The sequence below is a fragment of the Uloborus diversus genome, chromosome 6 (assembly GCF_026930045.1).
Source record: "Uloborus diversus isolate 005 chromosome 6, Udiv.v.3.1, whole genome shotgun sequence".
Lineage (NCBI taxonomy): Eukaryota > Metazoa > Arthropoda > Arachnida > Araneae > Uloboridae > Uloborus > Uloborus diversus.
This window is the reverse complement of record NC_072736.1, coordinates 62632897-62660843: the sequence shown is the minus strand read 5'-3', so window position 1 is coordinate 62660843 and position 27947 is coordinate 62632897. Positions and strand designations below refer to the sequence as shown.

At 33.5% G+C, this 27947-nt stretch overlaps 1 protein-coding gene across 1 annotated transcript in view; it reads right to left on the bottom strand.

The window, feature by feature from the left end:
- Nucleotides 1-25029, bottom strand: part of LOC129223972 (macoilin-like) — a 125927-nt gene extending 100898 nt beyond the window's left edge. The window contains exon 1 of the mRNA XM_054858359.1: nt 24832-25029. Coding sequence (XP_054714334.1) covers nt 24832-24911 — 80 coding nt within the window. The 5' untranslated portion in view covers nt 24912-25029. The remainder of the gene's footprint in view (nt 1-24831) is intronic.
- Nucleotides 25030-27947: the final 2918 nt, after the last annotated feature.

Sequence of the window (27947 nt, the reverse complement as noted above, 5' to 3'; positions counted from 1 at the left end):
GAAATTCAATTTAAATATCAAACTTTCCAATAGTTACGAGTTAAAAAGTGAGATTACTTAAAAATCCCTTTTAAAAATTTTGAAAATGATTATCTGTAATTTGCCCCCCTTTAATGTTTAACAAATATATATTGATCAAATCGTGTGCTTTCAATTTTTGAAAGCTGTAACTTGAGAGAAAAAAAACTTTTTTTCTAAATCCAAGTTCTTGAGAGGGAGTGGTTTGCCCCTGGTGACATCCATCTAGTAGATGACACCCAAAGTTAATTTCAGAGTTTATAAAAAATATAAATACTTTAATTCTGAAAATTTTCACGAATATATTTTAAATTATATTTCATCAATAAAATTTCAACGAAAATAGGGCACATATGCGTCAGGAGCTAATTTTACACAAAACGCGGCGGTATACAAATTTGTACGAATAGCTTTTACTATACCTATATTTCTTCTTCGCTAAATTTTTAATTTAAATTTTATTGGCTGCTTTAGAATTAACCTAAATATGAAGATTTTAAGATTAACTGCAATTCTTGAGTGTTGTAATCAAGAAATTTTTTACACTTATTTTGTTCCATACTTTTTAGTGAGAACCAAGCTTACAGAAATAGTCTTAATAAAGAAAAAAAACATTAGATTATTTCATCGAATCTTTTGGATTCGTGCTTTCGAGCCAGAACTTCTTTGAATTTGCCGATCACACTTAAACGTTTCAACCTTAGCTACAGGCGTCGACTTACTAATTTGTTACGTTTCTTTTACTATTTTAAACTGAGATAGAACAAAACACTATATTTATATTTTTATTTGAAAGTGATTACTTGAAAATGTTATTCAACAAAACCGTTTGCTGACAGTTGCTATTAGTTAAGTTAAAAAGCAAGCAAACTAGGGGACGGCTACAGAAAGTTCGGTAAGCATTCAAGCTAGCTGATTGCCATAATGGCAGTTATTTTCTCATTAGTATCTTTTTATACATGTAATCGAACCAATTGGTAATCAATTTTTAAACTAGTATGTTGTGGCCATCACGAAACTTTCTTCTATATTTTTCCTTTTTCTGATCCCTCCCCATGCTTGACGAGGAAGCAATATTCCTAACAGAAACAAAATTACACATGCAAAAACTTGACGACCATCCCAATGTCTGAATTATTGTAAAAACAAAACAAAGATCGAAAATTGAAAGTTACTTTAAAAGCCTTACTTGAATTAATTACAAATATTTTATTTATTAACAAACATTAGTGGCAACAGTTAAAAATTTTAAATCATTGAGATAATATTTCCGATCATTTCTATACAATTAAAATCACGAGAAATACGCAGACGACAATCTATTACGATTTATCTTTCTTATTGTTGCATTAATAAAACTATTTTTATTCGCAAAAAAAAAAAAAAAAATCAACACCTCTTGGAGCGATTGGAGTCAAAATTGAACCAAAGCCTGTTTACGTATGGATTCACATATATTCCAAATTTCAACCAGAACGTAGCATTACTTCTTGAGATAGGGCACTCACAATGGAAAAAAAGAACGGGCGATTGCGCTACCCCCTTTTTAGCTGTTGACACCAAAATAAAATCAGCTCTTATACCCACTAAGGGCTACTTGTCAAAAAATTTTTGTTTGATTCCGTTCGTTATTTCTTGAGATACAGCAGTCACAATTGACGACAAAAAACGTTCTATAGCTCAACCCCCCTTTGAGCTATTGACACCAAAATTGAATCAGCACCTGCTCCTGTTAATGGGAACATATGGACCAAATTTTGTTTGATTCCGCCAGTTACTTCCTGAGGAATAGCAAGCACGCGTAATTCAAAAAACGTCCCATTGCTCCACCCCCCTTGGAGGAATTCGCGCCAAAAACTAATGGGCACAAGTTCACATACGGGCACATATGTGTACCAAATTTCGTTCGATTTCATGCGGTAGTTTTTGCTGTAGAGCGGCCACAAAAAACTGGTCACACACAGACGTGACACACATACATACACACACACATACATACATACACACACACATACACACACACACAGACAGACAGACATTTTCCAAAAATAGTCGAAATGAACTCAGCACACCTCAAAACGTTCGAATCCGTCAAAATTCGAAATTCGAAAATTTGCACGAATCCAATACTTTCTTCTATATATTAGATATAGAAGAAAGTAAAAATGCAAGGAGAGTCAGTGAAAAGGAAAGAAAAAAAGAAATCCGGAGCCGGAGTCGGAATCGGCATGTTTTCCAACGACTCCGACTCCGACTCCTTTATTCCAAAATCAGTCCGACTCCGACTCCGACTCCACAGCCCTGCTTCCAAGTTTCTTGAAAGCTTGTTTTCCAGTGCAAAAACTCCAAGACCAGTTGCCCGTTGCAATGTACTTTTGCAGCGCCATTTCTCTATCAATCTTAAACTAAGAGTGATTGATGACAGGGGTGCCCACCTAGGAAAGGGTCATGGCGCACACGTCGCCATTGAAATTTTTGGGGTTTTTAGGGGGGATTGTTTGAAGGGGTACTTTTCTCATTTGGGGGGGGGGGCTCTTGCTTTTGTGGGTCTTCGCGATAGTTAGGGGGTTCGCGCTTGCTCTTTGGGAAGGGGGCACCCCTGTCGGTGAACAGGTAGTTTTTTTAATCAATAACTTATCTCCGTTTATGATGAAAGATGAAAAACTAAACCAACTTAGCTTTTAAAAAAAATGTCTTTTTACAATGCTATGTCTAATACTGTTTGACCACGGATTGTATGGAATTGGCAAACATCCAGTTAAGGCGACTCCTTCTAAATGAGGGGGAAAATAAAAAATTTATGCGCGTATTCCTCTCATTTGAAGGAGACTCTGTTTAATTTAGAGACTAACATACATCTGCAAAATCTAACATCCCTGAAAACTAATAGATGCTTCCATTTCCGCGTGTAAACCGGATGTTTGCCTTTCCATACAATCCGTGGTTAGACAGTATCTGAAGACAATTCTTTGAAGAATCTTCGACCTTGCTTTCTTTCATTACTGATCAAAGTTATGAAAAGATCATATTTAAAACTACATATTGTAGTATATTTTAGAGGGGATGGGAAAAAATACATTGAGAAGGGCCCCCAAGAGCCACTCAGGTCAGTAATACAACTCGCAATTCTCAATTCAACAACCTCTTACGCTTTCGTATGATCGTTCTTTTTTGAAGGGTGGGGGGGGGGGGGATCTGTAAAACGTATAATATGCAAAAGGTTGCATGCTGCATGCACGAGACGATCGAAGTTGATTTCACCACACACGACACTATCGATAGTGAATACAAAACATTTCTGTACATCAAGAGCCAGGAGAACGTAGGTCACATTATGATAATTTTACAGGAGAGAGGAAAAACTTTTTTTCTGGGGAATGCAAAGGATGCGACGCGCGTTCTTTTAACCCTGGCAAAAATTTGAATTTTTTTTTAACAATTACGTTCACATGTCTCGATGCGGAATAGACTTCGGTGCGTTCGGTGGATGTATTCGATGCTGTGCGGATACATTCGCTGCGGGCACACGCATCTCGCGATAATCGTTCAAATTCTTACTGCTTGCTTCTAATTTTGTTTTAAACTGGTATTATATAATTAACTTGTAAAAGTTATAAATAGATACGCAAGCGCGTAAGGCGAATATACTCGCCGCTGTGCGGATACATTCGTTGCGAGCACACGCATTCTCGCGACAATCATTCAGGCTCTCCTTCTTCACTTCTAATTTGTTTAAAATATTGCTAGTGTAAAACGCAGTAATCATAGTTAGATAACATAGACGGAAGCAGCTACGTTCGCTGCTGTAAGAAAATATTTGCTGCTTTGCGAACACGCGCATCTCTCCTTAATCGCGAGTAATGTTACAGTTTTCCACCTATCCTTTTTTTCCTTCTATTAAAAAAATTACTAAAATGTTAATACTCCCTTTTCCCCTATGCATCAAGTAATGACAACTGAGCAATTCTTTTCATGTGGCATTGCATTTCCTTTTTCCCTCTATTTTTTGTGCTCAAACACAAACTGGAAGAAAATTCTCTTCTTTTACAATTTCGCTAATTCAGATTTTTTTTCCCCCTACATCTCTTATTGTTCTCACTTGGCCTTTGAATGGCGTTCCTATGATTTTATTTTCCCCCCGCCTCCCTCTGTAGCACCACCGTTGAACGACCCCTCCCGACGGTCCCCGGCTCCTCTAGCGAAAACCGTCTCCAGGTTGCGTCTATATCCTATACACACACCAACACACACAAAACACACACACTCGTGATTGCCGAAAAACATAATTTGAATTCAAGATGTCAAAATTCCATTTTTTTTTTTTCCCCCGACAGTGTCGGAGGCTTCCTTTATGTCCCGAGCCTCCCTAGTTTCCGACTAGGCTGACATGACCTCTCGTCTAATCTGGAGACCTTCAAATCAACCACCCAGCCCAAATGATAGTATAAAATTGCGTTTTAAGAACATTATATTTGAAAGATTTGGAGGGGAACCTCGAACCCTCTTTCTCCTATCGGTACCAAATAAAGCCTAAAGCAGCTATTTTAGGACTTTTTGAAAGAAAGCCCCGAACTTGTTTGAACCTCGAACTTTCGTACATTGGAACACGTTGTAAAAGAATTGAATCACATGCAAAATGCAAGGGTTGCAGACAAAATTTTAAAAAAATTATGAAAAAAGTAATTAATTTGCGTTTTATTCGCACTTCATGAATATACAACAGCTTCAATTCAATTAGCGGTTTCTCAACATTCTTTTACTGTTATTAATGTTGTTATTACCGTCTCATTTGTTTTACTCTGCCACAGACATAAGAAATAGAAATAATCGGTACTGTCCCGTTTTCTAAATAAAATAATTTAAAACCTACCTATTTTTTTTTTTTCGTTTCGGGAGAATTTATGCAGAAATAAGACAATAAAAGAAAAAAAAATCAAAATGATTTCAGCATGGGATGGCAAATAAAATGAATCACTTTCAGCAAAGAGAGAGAAAAAGAGGGGGGGGGGGGCGAGTATGTAAATGAAACAGCATAAGAGCAAAACAGTAAAAAAGAGCTAAGAGCGTGTTTTTTTCCCCTTAAAAGATGGTCCAGCGGCCATTCGAAAACTTCTATTTATAGACTCACGCTTAGTCACAGTAAAATACAGTGATAAGTCTTGCACTATTTGCGTTGGCAGTTGCTCTTTTTTGGTGGGGAGGGGGGGGCGACACGCTACTCAAAAGAAAAGGAGATGAACCATGCTCCCGTGGAAATTTCAATAGGTACAAGCACTTTGAGCCAAGTTCTACAGAATATATGTGTTTAAAAAATAAATAAATAAAAATAAACTTCATACGCGCATTTACACGAACTATACATTTAAAAATCTATTATAACGGGCGCCGGTATTTTATAATTACGAGTTGGCTTCCATTAACTTGCACTCTAAATACGATCTGCCTGCATTAAATTCGAACTGCATATCTTATTGTCACATCATTAATGACGGGAAAATAATGGCATGAATTTGACTTGAAATAAAATAATTCATCTGAATTTTGAGTCACCTGCACTCAAACTTTTTTTTTTTTTTTTTGCGAAAACTTATTTTTTACTCGCGGCATCCTTTAAAGAATTAGAAGTTTTTCACGATACCCTAGACCATATCTGTGACATACACATCGAAATTCCCTCCGAAGTTTGGAAACCTTATTAAAATAAATATACTACCAATACAGTAAGAATGCTGACTTTACTGGAGAATTAAACTGTCCTTCCGTATTTTGGCTGATATCAAGTCTAAAATCTAACTCTTGTTTCACTTGCTGTAACATGTTACGATCAATCTTAGAAAATACGGTTGTGATATTTTGCAAACCACGTGGCCTATAGGGCACGAACTCACGATCTTTGATGCAACACCATAAAAAAAAAAAAAAATCGTTTGGAGTTAGATCCGGAAAGAACAGTGGCCACGGAAGGTTATTGTCGTCTTCAGAACCTCGTCAAATCCAACGAATAAAAAGATCATTATTGAGGAAATGGGGAACGTCTGTCGGTTTATCTTGTTGGAAAATGAACGCCCATTAATCGGGATATGTTATGGCTAAAGCCCTCGATCCGTCTCTTAAGTGGCGACACACTTTGATCCATGCACTGCGCGCCGCTTTCGACTGCGATTGGAGGCGGGCAGTCACGTGGGTTCAGTCCGCCATTTTATGTCGTTGCCTATGTGATTTCACTGTGCGGAATACTAGATATTTTCTCTTTGCTATTCGTATTTTTCATTAAACGCTATCTTTAATGTGAAGATGCCTTGGTGTAGTGCATTAAAATGTTCTAACAGCTCAAAATTACTATATCGAAATACATTGAAAGATTATTTATGTATTTTAAATGTTTTCATCAATACTGCTGTGCAATTTCAGATACTTTTTGAAGCTCTTGTTGAAATTGTAATATATTTTACTTTTCATGAAACTGTCTGATGGTTTGTTAATTTTCATGGGATAATTAGGACATTCACTTAAATCATCATAAATAGTTCCTTCAAATATTGTAAAGCTCAACTATGTAACGGCACCTATTAAATTGCTAGCAGTAGTAAAATATTTGCCCTGTTTTTAAAACTGATTTTTCTGAGTTTAAGATAACAAAGCTGTCAAAATTTAAATATACTAATTATTTTATTTATTTTTAATGTAAATTTTCTATTTTTTAGTTAGTTTTAAAATGTCTCAATAACTATAGCAAAATTATTTTAAGAACACGTCGTTTTGCTTTTAATTGTGTCATAGCCATGAGTTTCAGTGTGTTGCCAAGTTAAATATTTATCTATTTTGCGCATAAAAATTAAGATATTAAAAGTATGAAATTATTCATTAAAAAAAGAAGCTTCTTTGAGATTATAATAGCATGTAACTCAAGTCAAGTTATATAATTACTTTAAGGATATTTTTTTTCCTTTTTTTTGCTCGGAAAAAATCTGTTTTTGTTTAATTTTTATTTTGATGTGAAAACCTTTTTAATAATATATATATATATATATATATATATATATATATATATATATATATATATATATATATATATATATATATATATATATATATATATATATATATATATATATATATGATTTATCCCAGTATTTTATATTTTATCCCAGTATCTGTTAATTTATACATTCACTAGCAAAAATACCCGGCGTTGCCTGGGTCAGTAATAATTATTAGAAAAAATTGTTACTTGCTTTTGTTTTCTGTTTTAAGTGAAAGAATTTAAAACACATCTTTTTGACGTGATTAAAAATCGAGTTTCTTCCTTACCCATAAAACTAAAATAGCAATAAGTATAAAGAACAAAGTAGTATTGATTTAGAAACGAAAGCACTATATTTAAGCATATACAAATTTAAAAAACATGAAATTAATCTTCTCATGTTTAAAAAGATTAATCTGTTGATATTTTTTTTTTTTTAACATGGAGTCTAAAACCTTATCTGTATGGCTAATGAAGTACGAAGTGATTAAAAAAAAGTAGCTGCGCTCGTAATCCCCTTATACTTGCTTTAGTTATTTCGGGAAATTTCAATCATTGTGGCTCTTGGTGCGATTTTACCGAATTTGCGAAAGTCGTTTCGGGGTACCTTCGATGATGCTCCCCCATTCTTTCCTTACTTTGTAAAACGATATTATATTAATTTTCGTTACAGAGATATCGTCGCCAGATGCTGAGATATTTTTGGTCACCATAAAATGGCGCTAAACAGTTTCATCCGAAATGTTACCAAAATAAGTAATAAAATTTGGTAATTGTTTGAAATTGTGCAAAAAGGAAAGTTAATGGAAGTTTTTGTGCTGTTTATGCATTTGCCTAATTTAGTTGCTGGATTATTTTATTTAACACAGTAAAAAAAGTCTTTTGAAAATTCTTTGATTGGCGATATTTTGTTTACATGGTGAAAGCTAAGAAACATTATGACGTAGTCTTCGGCTTCAAAAACAGCAACGTTGAAAAAACTGCCAAATGCATCAGCTACGGAAATCTTTCTGCAAAAATTTTCGCGATCTGCTGGTTGTTTGGATAATGAGTAAGTGTTCAATCAGCATAAATAATAATAAAAACCATTAATTACATTAAAGTTCCGTTTAAATGGAAAATCATCAGCCAAATCATGTATTATTTGCCAATCTTGCGCAAAAATCTTACTTCAAGATTTGACTTGAGAAAAGCCTTGAACAATCACGAAAAGCAAAGAAAATCAACAATACAACAATTGTCGCTATCGACAGGGAGTTGAGATGATACACTAAATACTGTATTGAGTTGAGGAAAGCCTTCGAACATGGATCTAAAAAGCTCAAAACTCGATTTTATTCTACTTAGAAATTTCGAACAGGTGCCATCTTCAGCAGAAAAATCAGAGCTTGGATGGACATATAATGTAAATATGTGCAAGTATTTTTTCATCCCAATATTAGAGAATTTATACAAAAATTGTGTTTTATTGCCCCCCTAAGGGAGTTTTGCCCCCCATAACGGGACGAAAACTACCCTATGTGTTATTCTGATGCATAAACTATACTATTGTAAAGTTTCATCAAAATCCGTTCAATAGTTTTCGCTTGAAAGAGTAACAAACATCTATACATCCATACAAACTTTCGCATATATAATATTAGTAAGATTATTACTGTTTATAACCGTCACAGATGTAATCTGCACTCTTTTATTTGAATTCCTATTGGTATCATATAATTCAATTATTATTTTTTTTTTAAATATTGATTTAAAACTAAAGAAGTTTGCCAGGATATCCACCAGTCACATGGTTTGGTTTATGAGCAGCAAAAGGGTTGCTATAGCTCGGTCTATTCTTATTATTAGTCTATGCTACACATCCATTAAAATCGTACTTGAAAACATCGACTTGCGAAAACCTAATTCGGAACTCCAGCGCTCGAATACGCTACCTTGCGGTGATTTACAAAACTGCAAATGAAACTAAAACATTGCCACGTTGCGTTCCACGTGTGTCTGTTGACGTAAACACAGGCAGTTTGTTCTGAGTATTTATTAACGCAATCGATGTGTCTTAGTTTGCTTTCAGCTACAGAAATTAATTCGTCCATTAGTAGTATTCTCGAGCTTCTCAAAATAATGTTAGTTTTCTTTATTTCCTTAATAATTGGTGAAAGCGAAAATTCTGGATTGACAAACTTAGATAACGTTATACAAGGTAAAAAAATTTATTGTTTTGTATGAATTTGTAAGAATATGGGGGTTTTTTTAATCTTAAATTAATTAAACTTACCATATTTTACAGCAGCATTTAGTTGGAATGGACAGTATGCAAAATATTTTCTTGAATATATTATCGTAGAACAAAATGAATAACCGAGAAAGAATTTACTTTATTCCTTTTATTCTCAGCTGAAAGGTTTCGCCAAATTTGTTTAGGGTTATAGTTTTAGTATAGTGCGAGCAAAGTAGCCTTGGCGAGATTTCGCGTTTTTAGTTAAACCATTTTTAATTTTTATCATGAGTGGAATAAAATGGTAGTAAGATTACAGAATTCGATAAGGGAAAAGAAATAATGGTCAATCAACTGAAAAGAAAATTACCACCATATATCCGTGAGAATTTTGTTGATGATTTGCATAACATGACACAATACAATAGTAACTCAGAAATTAGAAAAATTGAAACAGAAAATTTTTAAATTAACCGATTCGGGAATTCGAGAGAAATGCATCAGCTACAAATGGAAAACAATAAGCGCTAGCCTAGCAAGGCAAAAAAGTATCATCTTCTTTCGATAACAATTTGTAATGTCATATTGAATTTTCTAGCATTAATTGTTATTCTTGTCAGGCCACAATTATTATTTAGTTTTATCAAGAATTGATAAATATCGAATTCAACATCGTGGAAATAGCTGCTTAGAACTACGAACTACGTAGTTTGCATTAATCTTTGACGTTTAGTAATGCTTCTTGAATTCTCATTTCTTTCTACGTGGGCCAGAATATCCACAAGACTTTCAAAATTAATTTAAAAAGAATAAAGCGAAAAAATCATACGTACGAACAAAAATCACAACAGTTTTAGCATTTTCTTCGTTACCATGTGCGTTTGTTTTAGTTTTTAAGTCCGCCATTAGACAGTGACTTCCGTCCGTGCCCCCTATAGTTCGTTGGAGTTGCGAATCAAAAGGGAATATATTTTAAATGCCCTGCTACAGACAAAGCTCCAATGCGTTAAAAACCAATCTAAGAAATTTTACTTCTTGATACTCAAAGCAAGAAATGGCAACAAATAATATTGTTCAGCTTTTCTTCAAGCATGGCCCCACTGAATACTTAAGGCGATACTTACCACTGATAGTCTATGGGCCGAGTGCAGTAATTGACCAAACACTTAATTTTACAGTAATAAAAAAGCATGGGGGGGGGCTTCTTATCAGTTGTCTTAAATTTCTTCCACTTGTTATGCACGCAAAAATGTAAATAGGCAGCCCCCCCCCCCCCATGCCTTTTTTTTTTTACTACAGTAAAATTAAGTGTTTGGTCAAATATTTTATATACTTGTAATCCAAAGATTATTTTTAACTTTTTATTTCATTTTGCTACTAAAGCGTGTTTTTTCAGCTCTTTAAACTATTATTTTACTTTTTAGTTCATTTTGCTACAAAAGCGTGTTTTTTAGTTTTTTAAACTAATTTTTTTTATAATGGAATATATCTTAGTATTCTATTTCATTATTTGCAACAGACATTTTGAATGCTTTCTGGTAAATTCATATGCAAACATTGTTTCACTCTGCAGCTCCGATTTGTATGTTGTAAGTAATTCTAATAAGCCACTGGCTCTTTGTACAAAGGAAAGTTGGACCCACAAACATACAAGTTAAGCTAATAAAATTGGTCAATAACTTGATATACCTGTAATCCAAAGATTATTTTAAACGTTTTAGTTTATTTTGCTACTAAAGCGTGTTTTTTTTTAAGTTTTTTAATTTCCCCTCTTTTGTCTGATGTCTGTTTCTTGCTGTTGTGGTAGGGTGGTTGGAACTAGTGATGTTCTGGATATCCGTATCCGCGGATATCCAAGGGAAAATAAAGATCTGTATCCAGATCCGTTACTTTTTGACGTATCTTAAACGGATCTTTTCTATTCTAAAAATTCTTAAATATTTGAATAAAAGCCTATTAAATTCCGTTTCAATTAGGTTTTATTCCCTATTTAAATTATAAGACATCATTTCCGAGGTCAATTTGTACCCCCCGTCGCAAAAAGAAAGGTATAATAAGTTTTAAAAATGAGTATATGTGCGTCTATTTGTGGCATCGTAGCTTCTAAACAGATAAACCGATTTTGATAGTTCTTTTTTTGTTCAAAAGCTGACTTGAAAGAAAGTGTGCTTAGATTAGCCTCGTTTTTATAGAACTTCAATTACCGGAGTGCCAGAGATATTAATTAAAAGCTGACTTAGCGTTTTTCACAATTATGGTTGTAAAAACTTACCTGTACGTTAAAAATATTGGAGCTAATTGAAAGAACGAAGTTTTCTGCGTTTTATATTTATTTGGAACTTCCAATTTATATACAGCAGGAGCTATAATCTTGTTAAGTAAGTTCTAAATGCAATTCTAAGCCTTTATACGCGTGATTGGTAGCGATTTCATAGTCGGAAAACAAGACGAAATTTTTTTTTTTAATTTAATATTGGTGTTTGTTATGTATTTGGGGTTTGGATTATTCTTCATCTTGGTTTTTCTTGGCATCCTTCAAAAAAAAAAAGATACTAAATTTTCTATTTACTGATTGAAAAGGTGTTCCCGGCTCTGTTATTTCGTCGGTCCGGGTAAGTTGGTTGGAATGGGTCAGCGCTGCATTTATACTGAAATAAAATGTGAAAAAAATATTTCTAGCATGTGCAGAATCAGTTTTACACTCTTGCTCCTGTATCCTACATCTAACGAGCAAGCTAAAAATAATTTTTCACATTCTATCTAAGCATTAATGCAAAGCTGACTCATTCCTTCCAACTCTCCCTCATTTTTTTTCTTTTAAGAGCAAGCCATAGTCTTGATTATATTTTCGCCGTAGATGACATGTTTTGAAGAAACAGTGCCATTACCCTGACGGGATACCTTCCTCAGCAAATTTTACACTTGGGTAGTTGATTTGGGGGGGGGGGGAGAATTTTGAGATCCGTATACGTATCCGCGGATCTTGACATTAATGATCCGGATCCATATCCGCGGATCTACTTTTTTAATGATCCGGCACATCACTAGTTGGAACTATGGTATCTATCTAGTTTTAAACTCTGACAAAGCAACAATGCATTGGTGAGGTCCTATTGGTGTGGTTCTGTTCGGGATCTTGGACATGTACGCTCCGGACACTCATGCTGCAATCTGGTTGGCAATCAAAAGTATCCTCACTTAGATAACAATCATTGTATGGATGGGGAGGGAATAGTGAGCTGTGATAAATCATCTTTGGAGGGCTGTAATGGAAATGCCCATGTTTGTTTCTCTTTTGTTTGAAGTTATAAAATTATTCAGAGTGGGTAACTTTTAATATATTTATTAGAGAGGGGAGTGGATACATGTCCCACACGTTAAATATGCCCTGGACCCCCTCTAAACTCTTAAAAGTGTCCCCCTCCTTTATATGACCTTACCCCTCCAAATTTTGAAAGTCCCCCCCCCCCCCCCCCCGGAGCAAAAGGCTTGAAAGAAACTGTTTACAGTACTTTCTGATCACTTGGTTAGGAAAATCTGAGGCTGCGATTCCCAGTCACATGGTAGGGGTCTAGCCAGAGGAAATTTGTGTCCATAAATCATGGGCATAAACAGAGCATCAGTTATGAGGGTTCAACTGCATACAAGTCCGTCATTTTGAGAGGGGGTGGGGGCAATTCCCTCTCCCCCATGGCTTTGAAACTGAATGCTAATACATATAAATGGACAAGGTTTTTGCTGTTTTCCAATTAATTTCGTGTTGAGAATACACCTTTTGCCTCCCCCCCCCCCCCAACAAAGGCAAAGGACAACATAATGCAAAACAAGCTTTATTGTTGGCTTCTTCGAGGGGGGGAACAACTGCCCCTCACTTGCAAAAGCAAAGTATCCCTGCCCTTCTGCTTTTTTTAAACAAAGTTAATGAATAAACGATGGATTGAAAAGGAATAGTCTTTACTGATCCGTATGTTTAACATTAGAATTACGAAGGTCTTCCGGATGAGTTCCCCATGAGTTTTACTTTTCATGAAAACAAGAACACAGTCTCCAGCCGATTTGCTGCATTTCCCCACACAACTTTTCAGCGTAGTGCCAAAAGAATCGTTAAGCTATGTTAAGCACAATGCAATCTTATTCTCACTAAATTCAATATCCTGAATAAAATGACGACTCAAAATGAAAATTTTGCTACATGACTGAATTAAAAGTGTTTTCTGGCCACTTGCTGCAAAAAAAAAATTTTTTTGATTGCAGGTCTGCATTTACGTAAAAGTTCATGAAAAACCCCATTTTTTCAAATGCTTCTAAAATCTGTTAAACGAAAAAGTGGAAGCTCTCCTTTTTAAGGAATGTAGTGCTCAGTAGTATTAACAAACTAGAAAATTTTTGAAGTTGGCATTTTTTAGAAAATCAAAATAATTATTTTAAACTTTTTTTTTTAAAAGACCATAGGAAAAAACTAAAGGATATATTTCAAAATGTTGCATATTTTTTTAAACAAGAAAAAATATCCTTTTAAATAAAACAAACCGCAACAAAATATGTTCTACTGTTCTTGAGATAATGTACTTTAAAGACTTCCCAAGTGAGAAATCATAACAGGATCGCCATCTCTGGCGGCCTGTATCGGCCCAGGAACTTTTTTGAGCAAAACAAACAAACAAAAAACGTATGTCCTTAATTTTTTATGAATTTTTACATATGCTAAACTCAAAAAAATCAGAGACCATCAAGTTATGTCCCTTGTTGAATTGACATGGATTCTACCTATAACAGTGAAATAACTTTTTTTCTGAAAAAAGTTAGCCATAAAAAGAGCGAGATTCTTAAAACACAGCTACAATAGAAACTCGATATTTATACCAAGTTTTCTATAACTTAATACATATACTACTTGATCTGATGTTTGCACACATAATATCGAACAAATTCATTGTTTAATCCTTTATGAAGTGCTATAAACAAGTTCAAATTCACTTTTGCAATTTAACAATAATTTTCTGAAATTTAAAAAATTGCATAGCAGAAAATCCTTGAAACTTTTCTATAACATTTTATTAAAAACATGATGAAAACAAAAATAACTTTTATTTATTGATTTTATAAAAATGCATAAAAATAGTTACTAACAATAGAAAAAAAATCAATCGCTATCAATGATGGAAAAAAAGATGGCACATTACAAATTATTGGTGAAAAAATTATGTTAAATACAACGCAAAATGACACTTCTTGAGCAAAATAAATAATTGCTAAGTATTTAAGAAATGCTTGAAACGATCAGGTAAGGGGTGGAGTCACTCACCCTCTGATTTTGGATTAACTCCGCAACATTAAACTTCGCGTGGCCCTAACTTCAGCCATATTTTTCAATACAGAACCGCTACCACCAACTTCAGCACTTCCGAAGGAAAAATTCAAAAGTCTCTTTGATTTCTGAATTACTCACCATTAAAAACGTCTTTAATCAATTTCTTCTATTAATGCTCTAAATTCTTCCTAAACAATAAACAAAGCTTTTAAAAAAATCTCCAATTTTAAGAATGGTGTTAGTTTTAAACAACTCGGAAGTACAACTAGAGTGTAATTTCAGAATTAGAGGGAGTGGGTGGGGGGGGGGCACGCAAGTGTTCTCGGAAATAAAAAAAAAAGTAAAAAATAGAGTTCAAAATAATCATAAACATAGAGCAGAAAAACCCTTTTAAAACCCTCACTCCAATATGTTTTGACGTGCAGTGGCGGATTTAAAATATCGCAAATGTTGCAATTGCGAGAGAAGTCCCATAACCATAGAAGCGACGTAGGAGTTACAATAATGCTTATGATAAATGTTTTACAATTTTCGTGATAGAGAAAGAGGGCACCAAAATGTATTGACAGGCACCAAACTTGTAACTCTGCCGAAGCGATACAGAAAAGACTGCATTACTGTGATTCATATTACAAATATCGAAATTTGCCATGATTATTTAGAATTTTTGGAACTCTCCTGATTGCTCTTGGTGATGCTGATCAAGTTCTTTGTAGTAGTATGTTTAGTTCATCTGGTTGCTATCAGATGGATGGTAAAAAGCATTTACTGCTTTACAAAGATTTTGTGCTTTCAGAAGGAATTCAAGCTAGCATCATATGAGATCCAAGCATTAAAAAGAATAAGTCTGCTCATGACAAGAATCCATGTGAAAATAGGGCTCAATGCATTGTATAAAGCAGGGTTCGTGATTTTTTTTAATTTTTTTTAAATCAAAAAAGTCGCATTTTTTAAATTTAAATCAGATTTTTTTTATTTTTTTGAAATGTTCAAAAATTTGTAGATATTAATTACTTTACATTTATAAACCAGGGTTGGCAAGGTTTTGGACACTACGGTAAAAACCATGGTAAAAACCCTGGTTTTTACCGTCCTGTCCAAAACTGTCCGAAAGTGTCTAAAACTATATTTTTAGATAAATTGTATTCTGTGAGAAAACATCAAAACAGAATAAAAATTATCAAAGTAATGTTTTATATTGAACATTAATTCAATGAGAACATTCAACTTTTTTTATGCAGCTGATTTATATCTAGTTACATAGAAGTTGAATTCTTGATTAAAATCAATTTGTATGCATGAGTTTATTTAGTTATTATTATTATTATTTTGATATTAGTAACCTAATTTCCCTATGTTTATGCGTGTGTGCAAATGAAAGCAGGGTTGGCAAGGTTAGGAACAGGGTTACCATACTGTTCAAAACCCTTGTGTCCAAAAGTGTCCAAAACTACTTTTTGAGAAACTATATTTTGTAAGAAAATATAAAAACAGAACAAAATGTGTCAAAAGTATTTATTTATTTATTTTTTTGATTATTTAATATATTTATTTTATGCGAATATTTAAGTATAAATATAATATAAATATATATGCAGCTTATTTATGCAGCTGATTTTAATCTAGTTACGTAAAAATTGAATTCTTCATTAAAAATTCCTCATTTGTATGCAAGAGTTTTTTTCTTTCCATAAACCAAATTTTTCGACATTTATGCATGTGTGCAAAAGAAAATGTTCAAAATATAGTGCAATAATTGATTTAAATGCAATAAGTTACAATTTTTTAGTTACAGAATGTACTATATTTAAAATATGAACTAAAAAAGAATAGCACAAGTTTTATAACATAAGTATTTAATCATCAATATCTTGTTCTTTAATCTATGATTTAAAGAACAACTTTTGTTAAAACATCATATAAAACTTATTTGCAAAAACCATTTAATTATTTTTTTTTTGCACCTAAATATTGCACATTTAATAACATTCCTTTGAGTTATAAATGGAACTGAAATTAGTTGTCTTGGTAGTGTTGTGAATTTCCTTTCATAACTCTATCAACTGTTACTAAAGGAAGTTTTTATGTAATAGTTATTGGATTTTTTTACTAAAATACTTTTTAAATGAACATTTTGCAGAAAAATATTATCCAATACTCATTAATTAAACCTCATTAATATCTATGTTTATGCATTAAGAATATTGCAGTAAATAGGAATTGATTAGATTACATCGCTTTAGCTTTAGCATAGTTTTGGACAGTTTAAGACAGTTTAGGACACTTTTGGACAGTTTTAGACAGTTTTGGACGGTAAAAACCACCTGTCCTGTCCTAAACCAGTTTTGGACAGTCCAAAACCCAACCCTGTTATAAACATAATATATTTCATACAATAGATGAATCCATTCAACTTACTTTTAAAATTAAGATAAGTTCTCTAACTATTCAATAATATTTTATGTTATAATGCTTGGATAAGATTTGATTTTGTTTTATGCTTTGCTTAAAAATAAGGGTTCCATTATCATGTACGTTTTTAGTGTAAAATAATGCGTTGAACAATTACTTTTCTGAACTATATTCGTCATGGTGTATAAAAAAACTCCAAATTTTTATTTTAGTTCTAAACTGTAATTTTGGAGTAAAAGCAATAGAGTTAAAATCTGTTACGCACACAGAGAGAGGGATCTATGTAGTTTTGTCTGTTCAAGTAAAGATAGTATAATGCAGTGTAGTTATATTTAGAGCAATATATTCTAAAAATGCAAAATTAATCTATAAAAGTAAAATCAACTGCTTTTAATTAATGATTTCGTTAAAAAAAAGCACTTAATTCAAATCAATTGATTTAAATCAAGGTTTTTTTTTAAAAAATCATTTGATTTAAATTATGATTTTAATCACGATTTAAATCAAGCCGATTTCAATCAACGAACCCTGATACGTAGGTGGTTCAAAAAGTTTTTAGACTCACATAGAAAAATACGAGTAAAAAATTAAGTTTCAACGCCCATCAGTAGTGTGAACCTTCAATACTTTGTGGTTGATGGCAGCACCATCTGACATCAGTCGAAAAATTTCTATGTGGGGTCGTTCCCCTTTTGAACACACTGCTCCCGCATTCCGACAATGAAGTTGAGCAGAGAAGTTTGGCACGCCATAATTTTTTATGATTTTTCGATAGGTTTGACTGTTTGCGGAGTGTTTCCAAAAGCTTTCTTCCACCTTTTGGATATTTCTCCCTCACCTGACACGGTATTCAATCGATTTAACAAGTTTAAGCATGGGAAAAGATCCTTAGAATCAGACCCCAGAAGCGGAGGTTCAAGCACTGTGACAACGCATGAAGATGTTGAAAAATACCGATCCCTAGAAAAAGACCACATCAGGATATATTTAGCATTTTAAAGATCAGTTCCGGGAGTGTCAATGCTGTACTGCACGATCACATTTTGCAGTAAAAGCGTTGCTCAAGATAGATCCCTCACACACTGGTGACGCACAAAAAAATGTTTGGGTGGAATAGTGCCACATGATGAAAAAAAAAATTTAAAAAAATCAGCGATGGCAATGACAGAGGTGTCTGGGATATAGTTACAGGCGACAAAGTGTGGATTTACCAGTTTGAGCCAGAAAAAAAAAGCTCTAGTCCATTAGCTGGTGCTCTCTAGGTGATCCGCCACTGGCCAAGGTCAAACGCACAAGAACTTTCGGAAAGTGAATGGTGGCATAAAAATTTTTATACTCAAAGCATATTGCTACCATAGGGCTGGAAGATAGAAGAACGGTTACAGCAGACTGGTATGTGACCAAGTATTTGCCAGAAGTTCTGGAACAGTGGCGTCAAAAAATGTCCAAACGCAGAACACATAGAATGATCCTGCACCATGACAAGGCTTCGGCGCATCCTGCACATAGAACTAAGGATTATCTTAAAGCAGAAGGTATCAAAATCCTACTACACCCTTCTTACTCACCAGATTTTTCACCCTCTGACTTTTTTCTGTTCCAAAAATTAAAAATAAAATGCGGGAAAGCAGGTTTGGCAGTGAAGTAACCAGTTAGGTAAAGATGAGAGGTCATTAGCATTTAAAGACTGGTTTGCCTGAATTGACAACTGCATTGCAGCCAAAGGGTTGCATATCAAAAAGTTATGTTATTTTTGTTAATAAATTTATTTTTTATAGTGAAGTCTAAAAACTTTTTGAACTACCCTTGTATAAAGGTTTTGGTAGTTCTAATGCCGGCAACGTGATTTTTCTTTTCACTTGCTTCTATTCTTTAGCATTCAGTTCAAAGGGAACTTTTAACTATTTTGTCATTGCACGTACGGGTCAATCAGCACTTGTGTTAACGTATATAAGAGTAGATCAGTACGAAACAAAAACTGGTAACGAAGACAAACTATTGGTATAAAAAAATAGTATAAGTACATATATGCATAATCTATAGCCTATGTCACTCAGTAAGAATGCACCTTTCATATAGTAAAAGAATTTTTCAAATAGCTGCAATGGTTCCAGAGATTACCTGGAACATATAAAAATACAAAAAATCCGCCCTCTTTCTTTATAATATTAGTACAGAGTATAGATTATTTTATTATTACTACATGCTATACATATCATACTATTTTATTTTACGCCTCTCTTACCCACTGATCACTGATTTTGTGTATTGCAATAGTACATTAGGTTGAATAACACAGCCTTCTATTTCCTTAAGAAGAAAAATAGGTTCAATTCTTTATGTAAGAAACGGTAAAATGTATAATTATGGAATGGTTTAAATCAGTTTGAGGTAGTGTTTACAAGTGTTTGAAATAATTGGGTATGTTTTTTAAAAGTTTTCACACATACCCTATTTCACAACACAAAATTTTGACTTACGTGAGGGGGGGGGTCTAGGAACGCATCTCTCTCGTAAATCGGGACTCGACTGTACTATGTATTCAAATTTAGTTGTTTTGTAATATAACTTCTAAAAAAACTCTTGTACTAAAATGGGTTTTTTTAAAACATAATACTAAACACTAGTCGACTAAATACAGTCGACTTTCGATAACTGAAATATTCCTTTATCTTGAAGTTTTCATTCGGTCCCAAAAAAAAATAACGTTTTCAATGCAAAGTTCTCTTTATTTTGAATGTATTCCTTTTAAGCTGAAGTTTCTATGAAAGTTTTGTTTTCATTTTATGCATAAAAATACAGCCAAAGTAAGAAAAGGAAGTTTTTTTTCTTTTAACCACATTGTGTTACTTATCTTGTATAGAGGGATTACTTATTTACAATAGTGCTCTTTAATGCTCAAAGTGTTGCAAGATTGAAAAATTGCTGATTTTGCTACTTTTTTACACGGCTGATGACCTAAAATTTCATTGCTGGCTAATCTTTGAAAAACTTAACATTTTGGCCAAAATTGAAAAAGGAGCTTTTATTTTCTGAATGACTCAAATAATTATGCTTTTAGGACAAAAAGTCATTTAAAAGCAATACGAACTGAAGTGGAAATAAATTCAGCTTTATGACAGAAACAGGAAGTTAAAACTGTTTTAACAACTGATAACGCAGCAAGTAAAGTGACCTGACCGACAGATGAAATCACTTTGAAATCTTTGACTTATTTGATTTTCTTTCTATTATTTATATATTTTTTGGAGTATGCATGGAAGTTTGTAATAAGAAATGAACTTTTTAACTATATTGAGTATTCTACTCCAAATAGCATCTACACAAAATTCTCTACCTAAATTTAAATATCTATTTCTATATTTTTACCTAAAGGGTTTATTTTTGTGTTATTATGGCATGTTACGTGATCTCAAAATTCCTATCCTGCACAACGGTAATTTCTAAAAGTGGCAAAAACGTTAAAGGGGCATTCCACGGTATTTTTGACATTATGTAGAGTTTGTAACGTTACCTTTTTTTTTTTGCCATAACTTTTTAATTTACCGTTTGATTTGCAAATTATTTTAATTTGAACTGGTGTGTTGGTAGGAAAAGATCAAAATAAAATAATATGCTAATCAGGCTTGGAGTCAATTACGAGGGAATGTAATCGATTACGATTATGATTACGGACACAAAAAAAGGGAGATTACAATTACGATTACGATTATAATCCTCTGGCAAACCGTGATTACGATTACATCAACTATCCGAATATGTAGAAAATGTAATCGATTACGATTATAATATGCCGATTATGATTTTGATTACGATTACAGACTTATAATATTGTGTATACATATCACTCATTTGCATCAACAACGTGATAGTTGAAAATTATAGTTTTGATTTAATATTAAAGAGATAATTGCAACTACGTGTAGTCAGGACCTGATTATCGCACAGGCTGACTAGGCCTAGGCCTGGGGCCCCATGTTCCTAAGGGGCCCCACATTTTTGCATAGCATTGCAACGATATAAAAAATACATGTATTTTTAAAAAAATAAAAAATATGACTTATTAATTGGAAAAAAACTTCTTTAAAGGGGAATTTTTAATCATTCTGCAGGACGAATTTACTTGGTCACAATTATGAGGGGGCCCAAAGGGGATTCATAAATGCACATAAGTGATTTATACATACTGTTTGACCATGGATTGTATGTAATTTGGCAATCTGCCAAGTAAAGACGATTCCATCTGAATGAATCTAGCAGGGGAGAAGGGAAAATAACGATGGGATTTTTTGATGCACGCGTTTTATAATGTCACTAGTGCCTTATTCTTTTATTGCATTCTCAAAAATAAAATAAGAGGAAACAAAGATAGTTACCATGGGAACTACAAAAAGAAAATAAAGTATTTTCATTTCGTTCAGAGACGTAAAAGCAAAATGGTAAGCTCAAAGCTTTGTTGTGAATAAATAAATCAATTAATTTATCATTGAGAATATAGGTCGAATACACTTTAGATTTAAAAAATGTTGCTGAGAGCAAATTTTCATTTTTACAAAACTAAGGCTAAATAATAGAGAGGCAAAAGTGCACATCTGTAACAAACCAACTAACATCCCTATAAACTAATAGATACGTCCATTTACGCCTATAAACCGGATATTTGCCTTTCCATGTAATCAATGGTCAGACAGTAGTTGTGTGGTTAGACAAAGAGGCCTCCAAAAGTGCATTAGTGCTTTAAAAATGTAAATCAAACACTGCATAGTCTCCAGGGGGCCTCTAAATTAATGTGCCTAGGGCCTCACTTTTAGCTAGTCGGGCCCTGCGTGTAGTATTAACTTAAAGATTATTTATTTTGAATTATTGCACTGTTGCAGGAAAAGAACAATATATGAAAGAAAAAAAGCATCTAGAAAATTCAAATTGTGTACATTACGCAGCGCTACAATGACTGTACATTGTATACAGGTATAGGCACTCTTATTCAAATGTATACACAACGCATATTGTTTTTGACTCAGCTGTTTATTATTGTTTTGCCACTGCAGTAGTTCTGCCTTAGCCCTGACTTAAGGGCAATAACTTACTGCGAAAACTACTCAACATTTCAGAGCTTATAATTTCTGAAAATTGAGTGGTATATTTCAGCATTGTATTCTCAATTATTTAGTATATTATCAGTTAATTTAATACGCAACTATTTAAAAAAAAGAACCTCGTTTGGGGTCTTTATGCAGAAAAACTGCAATGTAATAAAATACGCAGAAAGTGTAAATAAAAGATACGGAACTAAACAATTGAATTTTTTTAAAAGGAATTAAATGCATTTAAGTGTAATTAATCTTTTTTTTTTTCATTCATTGAGAAGTGAAAAAATTCCAGCAATGCTAAACAATCGTTGAACTGGAGCAGATGACGCAGAAGTTAAAAAATACTTATGTAGTATTTTTAGCAAAAGGATACATATGAGTGTTAGACCCCTACAACTCTTACAGGATCAATTTTATGATTATTTTGTGAGCTATTTGCATATGCTTTGATTTCATTCTTGAATCAATCACTTACTAAAGAAATTGTACTTTTACAAGTGCTAAAAGGTTTCAACTTAACACTCATAAAAAGTAAGATTGGGCATAACATGTTTTGCTATGATTTCTACTTTTTAGTCATACAGCTTTTTTTTTTTTTTTTTGCATAAATGAGTATTTTATAATAATATTTATACATCACAGTTTTAATGCAGCAGTGAGGTGCAATTTTTCTCACTTTAAAAATGTGGCATAAAAAGATAATCAATTTCAAATTTTGTGTTAATTCCTTAATACAATAAAACGTAAATAAATTATATAAAATCTATCAGCGCAAACTTTTTACTTTCATACATACTCATTAATTAGAGATAATATCAGTTGCAATCATATAAACATACATTTAAGATGAAACTATGTGAGAAATTATTTTGAAAACATGCAAAAAAAAAAAACTTATACACCAGGGCTTAGATTAGATATCATGTAGCAAAAAACAAATGCAATACGTATAAAGGCAAGAGTGTTTAAAGAATCATGAAACACAAATGCGAATTCGGTTTTCTTTTGACAAAATCTTTTTTCAGTCATTCACTACTTTCTCATAAAAGTATAAAAAAACCAAAAGCTTTTTATTGCGCGAAACTTAGTTGTACTTTTGATCATTGTACTTTTTCTGCTAAAATACGATTTTGAGGTGGCAATGTGCTTCGCTTGATTGCCTAACATTGACAGATGAAAGGGAAACTGATGAATGGCCAATTGTAAGGATTTAGGAAGGCGTTTCCAAGAAGCCCTGAAATGCAAAGGCGCCCACGGGGTACTAATTGTACTAAAAACCTATAGATAGGGTTCGATTTACGACTCTCGTTTTCAAACAAGGAAGAGTGGGGACGAGCACTGAATAGTCGTTTAAAGAAAGAAGTCGTTTTCTATGTTATGATTGAACTATGTTATCTTTCCATATATTAGTAAAAGGGCGGCTTAATTTTTTTCACTTTTAGAAAGTCAAGATTACACGATTACAAGGTTGAAATTACGGATTATTTTACTTAGATTACAGTTACGATTACACATGAAAATCCTGATTACGATTTCGATTATGATTACGGCAATATCTCATCGACAGATTACGATTATGATTATGATTACACAAAAACGTAATCGATTACTCAGATTACGATTACGTAATCGGCGATTACTCCAAGCCTGATGCTAATCAAACAGTAAATTAAAAAGTTATGGCAAAAAAGGTCATGTTACGGACTCTACATAAATGTCAAAAATACCATGGAATGCACCTAAAGCAAGTAGTTTTGGCAAGTTTCCAATTTGTTCAATTCAAATCATTTGTCTTTGCCATTTTGAATTATTAATATTGTGGAAAAATGGTGTCCAAATTTGCCTCATGTAGGAGCACGAGTGGAAAATTTTTTCATATTCTTATTTATTTTTAATGCTGTGTCATCTAATATTTGAGCATGCACATTTGTAGAGATTGGGTGTAATATCATACTAAGCGAAAAATTTAGGAAAATAAAATGAAAAATGTTAGTTTTTTGTATCTAACAAGAAAAATGACTGACATGTGCCCCCTTCTTCCATACTAATATACCAAAATCCCAGTGAAGTTACAAAAAGACAAAATCGTGTGTGCAATCTGTAAACAAAACACTAATTAATATTAACATTTTAAAAATATTTTTTTTTCCTGCAAAATCAAGTGTTCTGTAGCGTATTATTTCAAACTGCATATATACTAATGGTGTGACTAGCGAAAAGAAGAAATAAAGGCGGCAAAACCTACCACCATGAAACACAAAAACGAAATAGATACATAAATGTAAATATTTGCATAAGCATTAGAATTGAATCTTCCCTATAAAAAAGTTCCCGCTATATCACTGCACCAATCTACATCACCGAATTTGACAAGTGGGCTGTCAAATGCAAATACTTAATGTATAAGGTGAAGCTAATTATGATTTAAAACGACAGTACGAAACGATCACAAACATTTTAATAATACTTAAACGGCGCGCAAATTTTGCCAAGATCCGCAAGCTAACATGTGTTGTAGTAACACGCGCCAGGACGCGCGTACTTTCAGTGACAGCTTCCTAGTAACAGAAGAGCCGCGATTGTAACTGAAAGTGGGAAGATCAAAACAGAATTTGACACAACTAAACACATCTTAGATTTAAGAACATTCCTTAAATGATATTATAACGCATGGAATATAAAATATATAGACGGAGAAAGGTGCCAAATGAATTGTTATTTTACTCATGCTTACGGTTAAGCCTAGAAAAGTAGCGCTTACCTTCCATATATGCCCTCTGCTATTTTAGTTCTTTTCACTGGCCTTCTGATTTTTCCACAATCGGCATTTCGCCGCTTCATATTCCCAGATGACTCCTATTTTCCAATCGTTGTTTTAAACCACCAGTGACATTCACAATAAATTAAATCACCTTTCGGAATATTTCTTATTCCAAGCGCACTGTTTGTTTTCGTTCAGGGCATATACCTCGCGTTTGGCGCGCATGCGTAACACTCCGTCAAACTACGTCAAGCAGCGTAAAACTCTGGAAAGACAAACGCCTCCGTAGTAAAAACTGTGGCTATGGTGTTTCCTTGCAACCTAAATAAAATTTAAGTTTTCACATATCTTAAGAAAGAGATTTAAAAATTTACTCCTGTAGCTTAAACTGTTCAATGGTATGCAAGAAAATCTGCCCATTTTTGTTTCCAATATAATTTTACAAAAAGGAGCATTGTCCTTAGATTGCAATTTTCAAATAGTGAATGTAAATTTAAAATAATCCTTAAAATGTTCCTTAACAGGTGTTTTTTTTTTCGTAAAAGTCATTGTGTATGTTTAAAAATTCAGAATGCAAAAACCTGGTGCCAAAACATCTTCTCCAAAACAACCGGAGCCGAAATGGCCAAACCTAGAGTCCCTAAATGAAAACGCATAGTTTTCAGTCGCGCCGAATTGTACTAAACAGTGAAGTAACTTAGAATCCCTAGTCCTGTTTAAGGGGAAATGTATGCAGTGTCGACTTACGCGAAATGGCTATAACGGGAGTTTTTCACGAGTAATGAATTTAACGCGAATTCTTCGTCCGCAACACGAAATTTTTCGGAAGAGAACCGCTGGGCGTAGGTTTCAGCGTCGTTATCGGTCACTAAACAAAGGCGCCGAGGAAAAATAATTGGCGGGGGGGGCAAGCGTCTTGAGGGGTCTAGGAACGTATTTCATCCCATGGGGCCTCCCCTCCCCTCAAACAAAAGATCAGATTCTTTTGCCATGAAAGTGCCAGTTTACACTTTAATTCCACTTATTTTTTGGAGAAAATTTATCCAAACCAGAAATATGTGACCTGGTGTTTTAAGGTAAATAATCTAAAAATTAGTATAAAAAATTTCTGGTTCAAGTAGACCATTTCATTTACCTTAAGGGACTAGAATGGGATTGTTACTAAAATATGAGCACACAAATCCGTGTAGGATTGCGCATCATACATATGTGTGCGGGAAACAGTTGCGTAGCTAGGGTGGGACGGTCCGCCGCGGGCGGCAATGTCATACATTTAATGTAAAAAAAAAATAATTTATTTTCACATTAAGCAAGTTACGCTTTCTGCCTAAAGTAGTGCTTTTAGGACGTCATTTTCAAAACGTTTCCAAGGAAGAACCGTCTGATTTTTCACTTTTTGGTGAGATTTGGACCTCGAAAAATATCCTACAGTTACGTTTTTGAAACTTCGGAATCAAAAAATTTCCAAAGAGAGCCCGCGAATTTTCCCATTTCTGTTAGCATCACCAAACACCAAGTATAGCCTAAACGTGATTTCAATTTTGGAAATGCTTTGGAAGAATGCCCCTCTGTTTTCCTTATGCCTAAAATTGCGTTTTTAACACTTCAATTTCGGAAAATTTCCTTGTGTATCCGCCGACCCTTTAACACCATTAAGGATCAAAGAAAGACTGAAACTGATTTCAACTTTGAAAATAAAATCGGGGGTAAACCCTACCCCACCTTTCCTAATTTACTAAAAATTTGCATCACTAAAAAAAAATTGTAAAAAATTGATATTTTTGGTTTAAATTTTGAAATTTTCGGTAAAGTCATGAACTTCTTTTTTTTCATCTGTGAGAAAAATATATAAATAAACAAGTTTTCTTCCGTAGTTTCAGTTTTATTAAAAATACTTTTGAACGTTTAAAGTATTAACTTTTTCTAAACAAAAGTGCGGCAAATTGAGGAAACACCCTAGGCAGCAAATCTTTAGCTCAGCCGCTGGTGGTGAAAGAGAATTGAATTGCTTGCTGCAAAAGGGAGGTAATTTCAATGTTTTTAAAAGGTTTGCTTAAAACACCAATCCTCTTCTTTCTCTTTGTCATATTTCAATAACTCCCCTGCGCTTCTCAATCCAGTTATTCATGAAAAGTAATAAAAAAATTTTTAAAGGTTAAAATGTGATTTGGTGTTTTAAGCTAATGCAGACCTTATGAAAATTAAAATTTGGAGCTACTTCCTTTTTGCAGCAAGCCCTTCAATGGGGTTGGTTCCATATCAGTCAAAGGTACTACTTTTAGTCACTGAAGTTGATAGAATGAGCAAAATAATAATAATAATAATAATAATAATAATAACGTGGAGAGAGGAAAATCTTTGATTTTCAGAACGTTTAATTTTTAATTATTTTTTTCAAGTGTCCGATTTTTCAAATAAGGCGTGGTCAATATGACGTCACAAGTGATGAACTTTGGTGCGCATTCCACTGGCGCGCTGAATGTTTCAATGCAAAATCTATGTTTTTAAGCATGCTCTTCCAGAAAAAAATACTTTTAAAATTTTGGAAACGACTCCATTAGCAACTTGATCTTAGACGCAAAAAATAGTTAAAAAAACTTAAAAAACGCACTTTTGTAGCAATATAAACTAAAAAGTAAAAATTAAATTTTGGATGTTAAATATAATAAACTAGAAAATCGCCCGTGAAGGTATGATGGGTGAAAATTGCTTCTACTCTTCTACATTTGAATGAAGCAACTGCCTGTTTGGTGATAGTTTAATATTTGAAATTTTAACCCTAACTCCAGTGGATTTACCCTAAACTCCAGTAGGTACCGTTCAGGGCCGTCGGCAAGGGGGGATGTGGGGAGGTGGGACACCCCTCCACTTTTTTGGAGAAAGGGGCCGCCGATTTTACTTTATTATTTATTTCTGATTTAAGGAATAAAACCGGATGTGTAAAAAAATGTGGAGGGTTCTTAAATGAAATTTAGAAGAAAAACCAAATAGTTAAAACATAACTAGCCAAATCAGTAAATCTGAAACCTAACACATCCGGTACTTTTCGGCCCTAATCACAAAAAAAAAAAAAAAAAATAAAACACGTGCGAGAACTTTAAAAGTTACGCCAACAT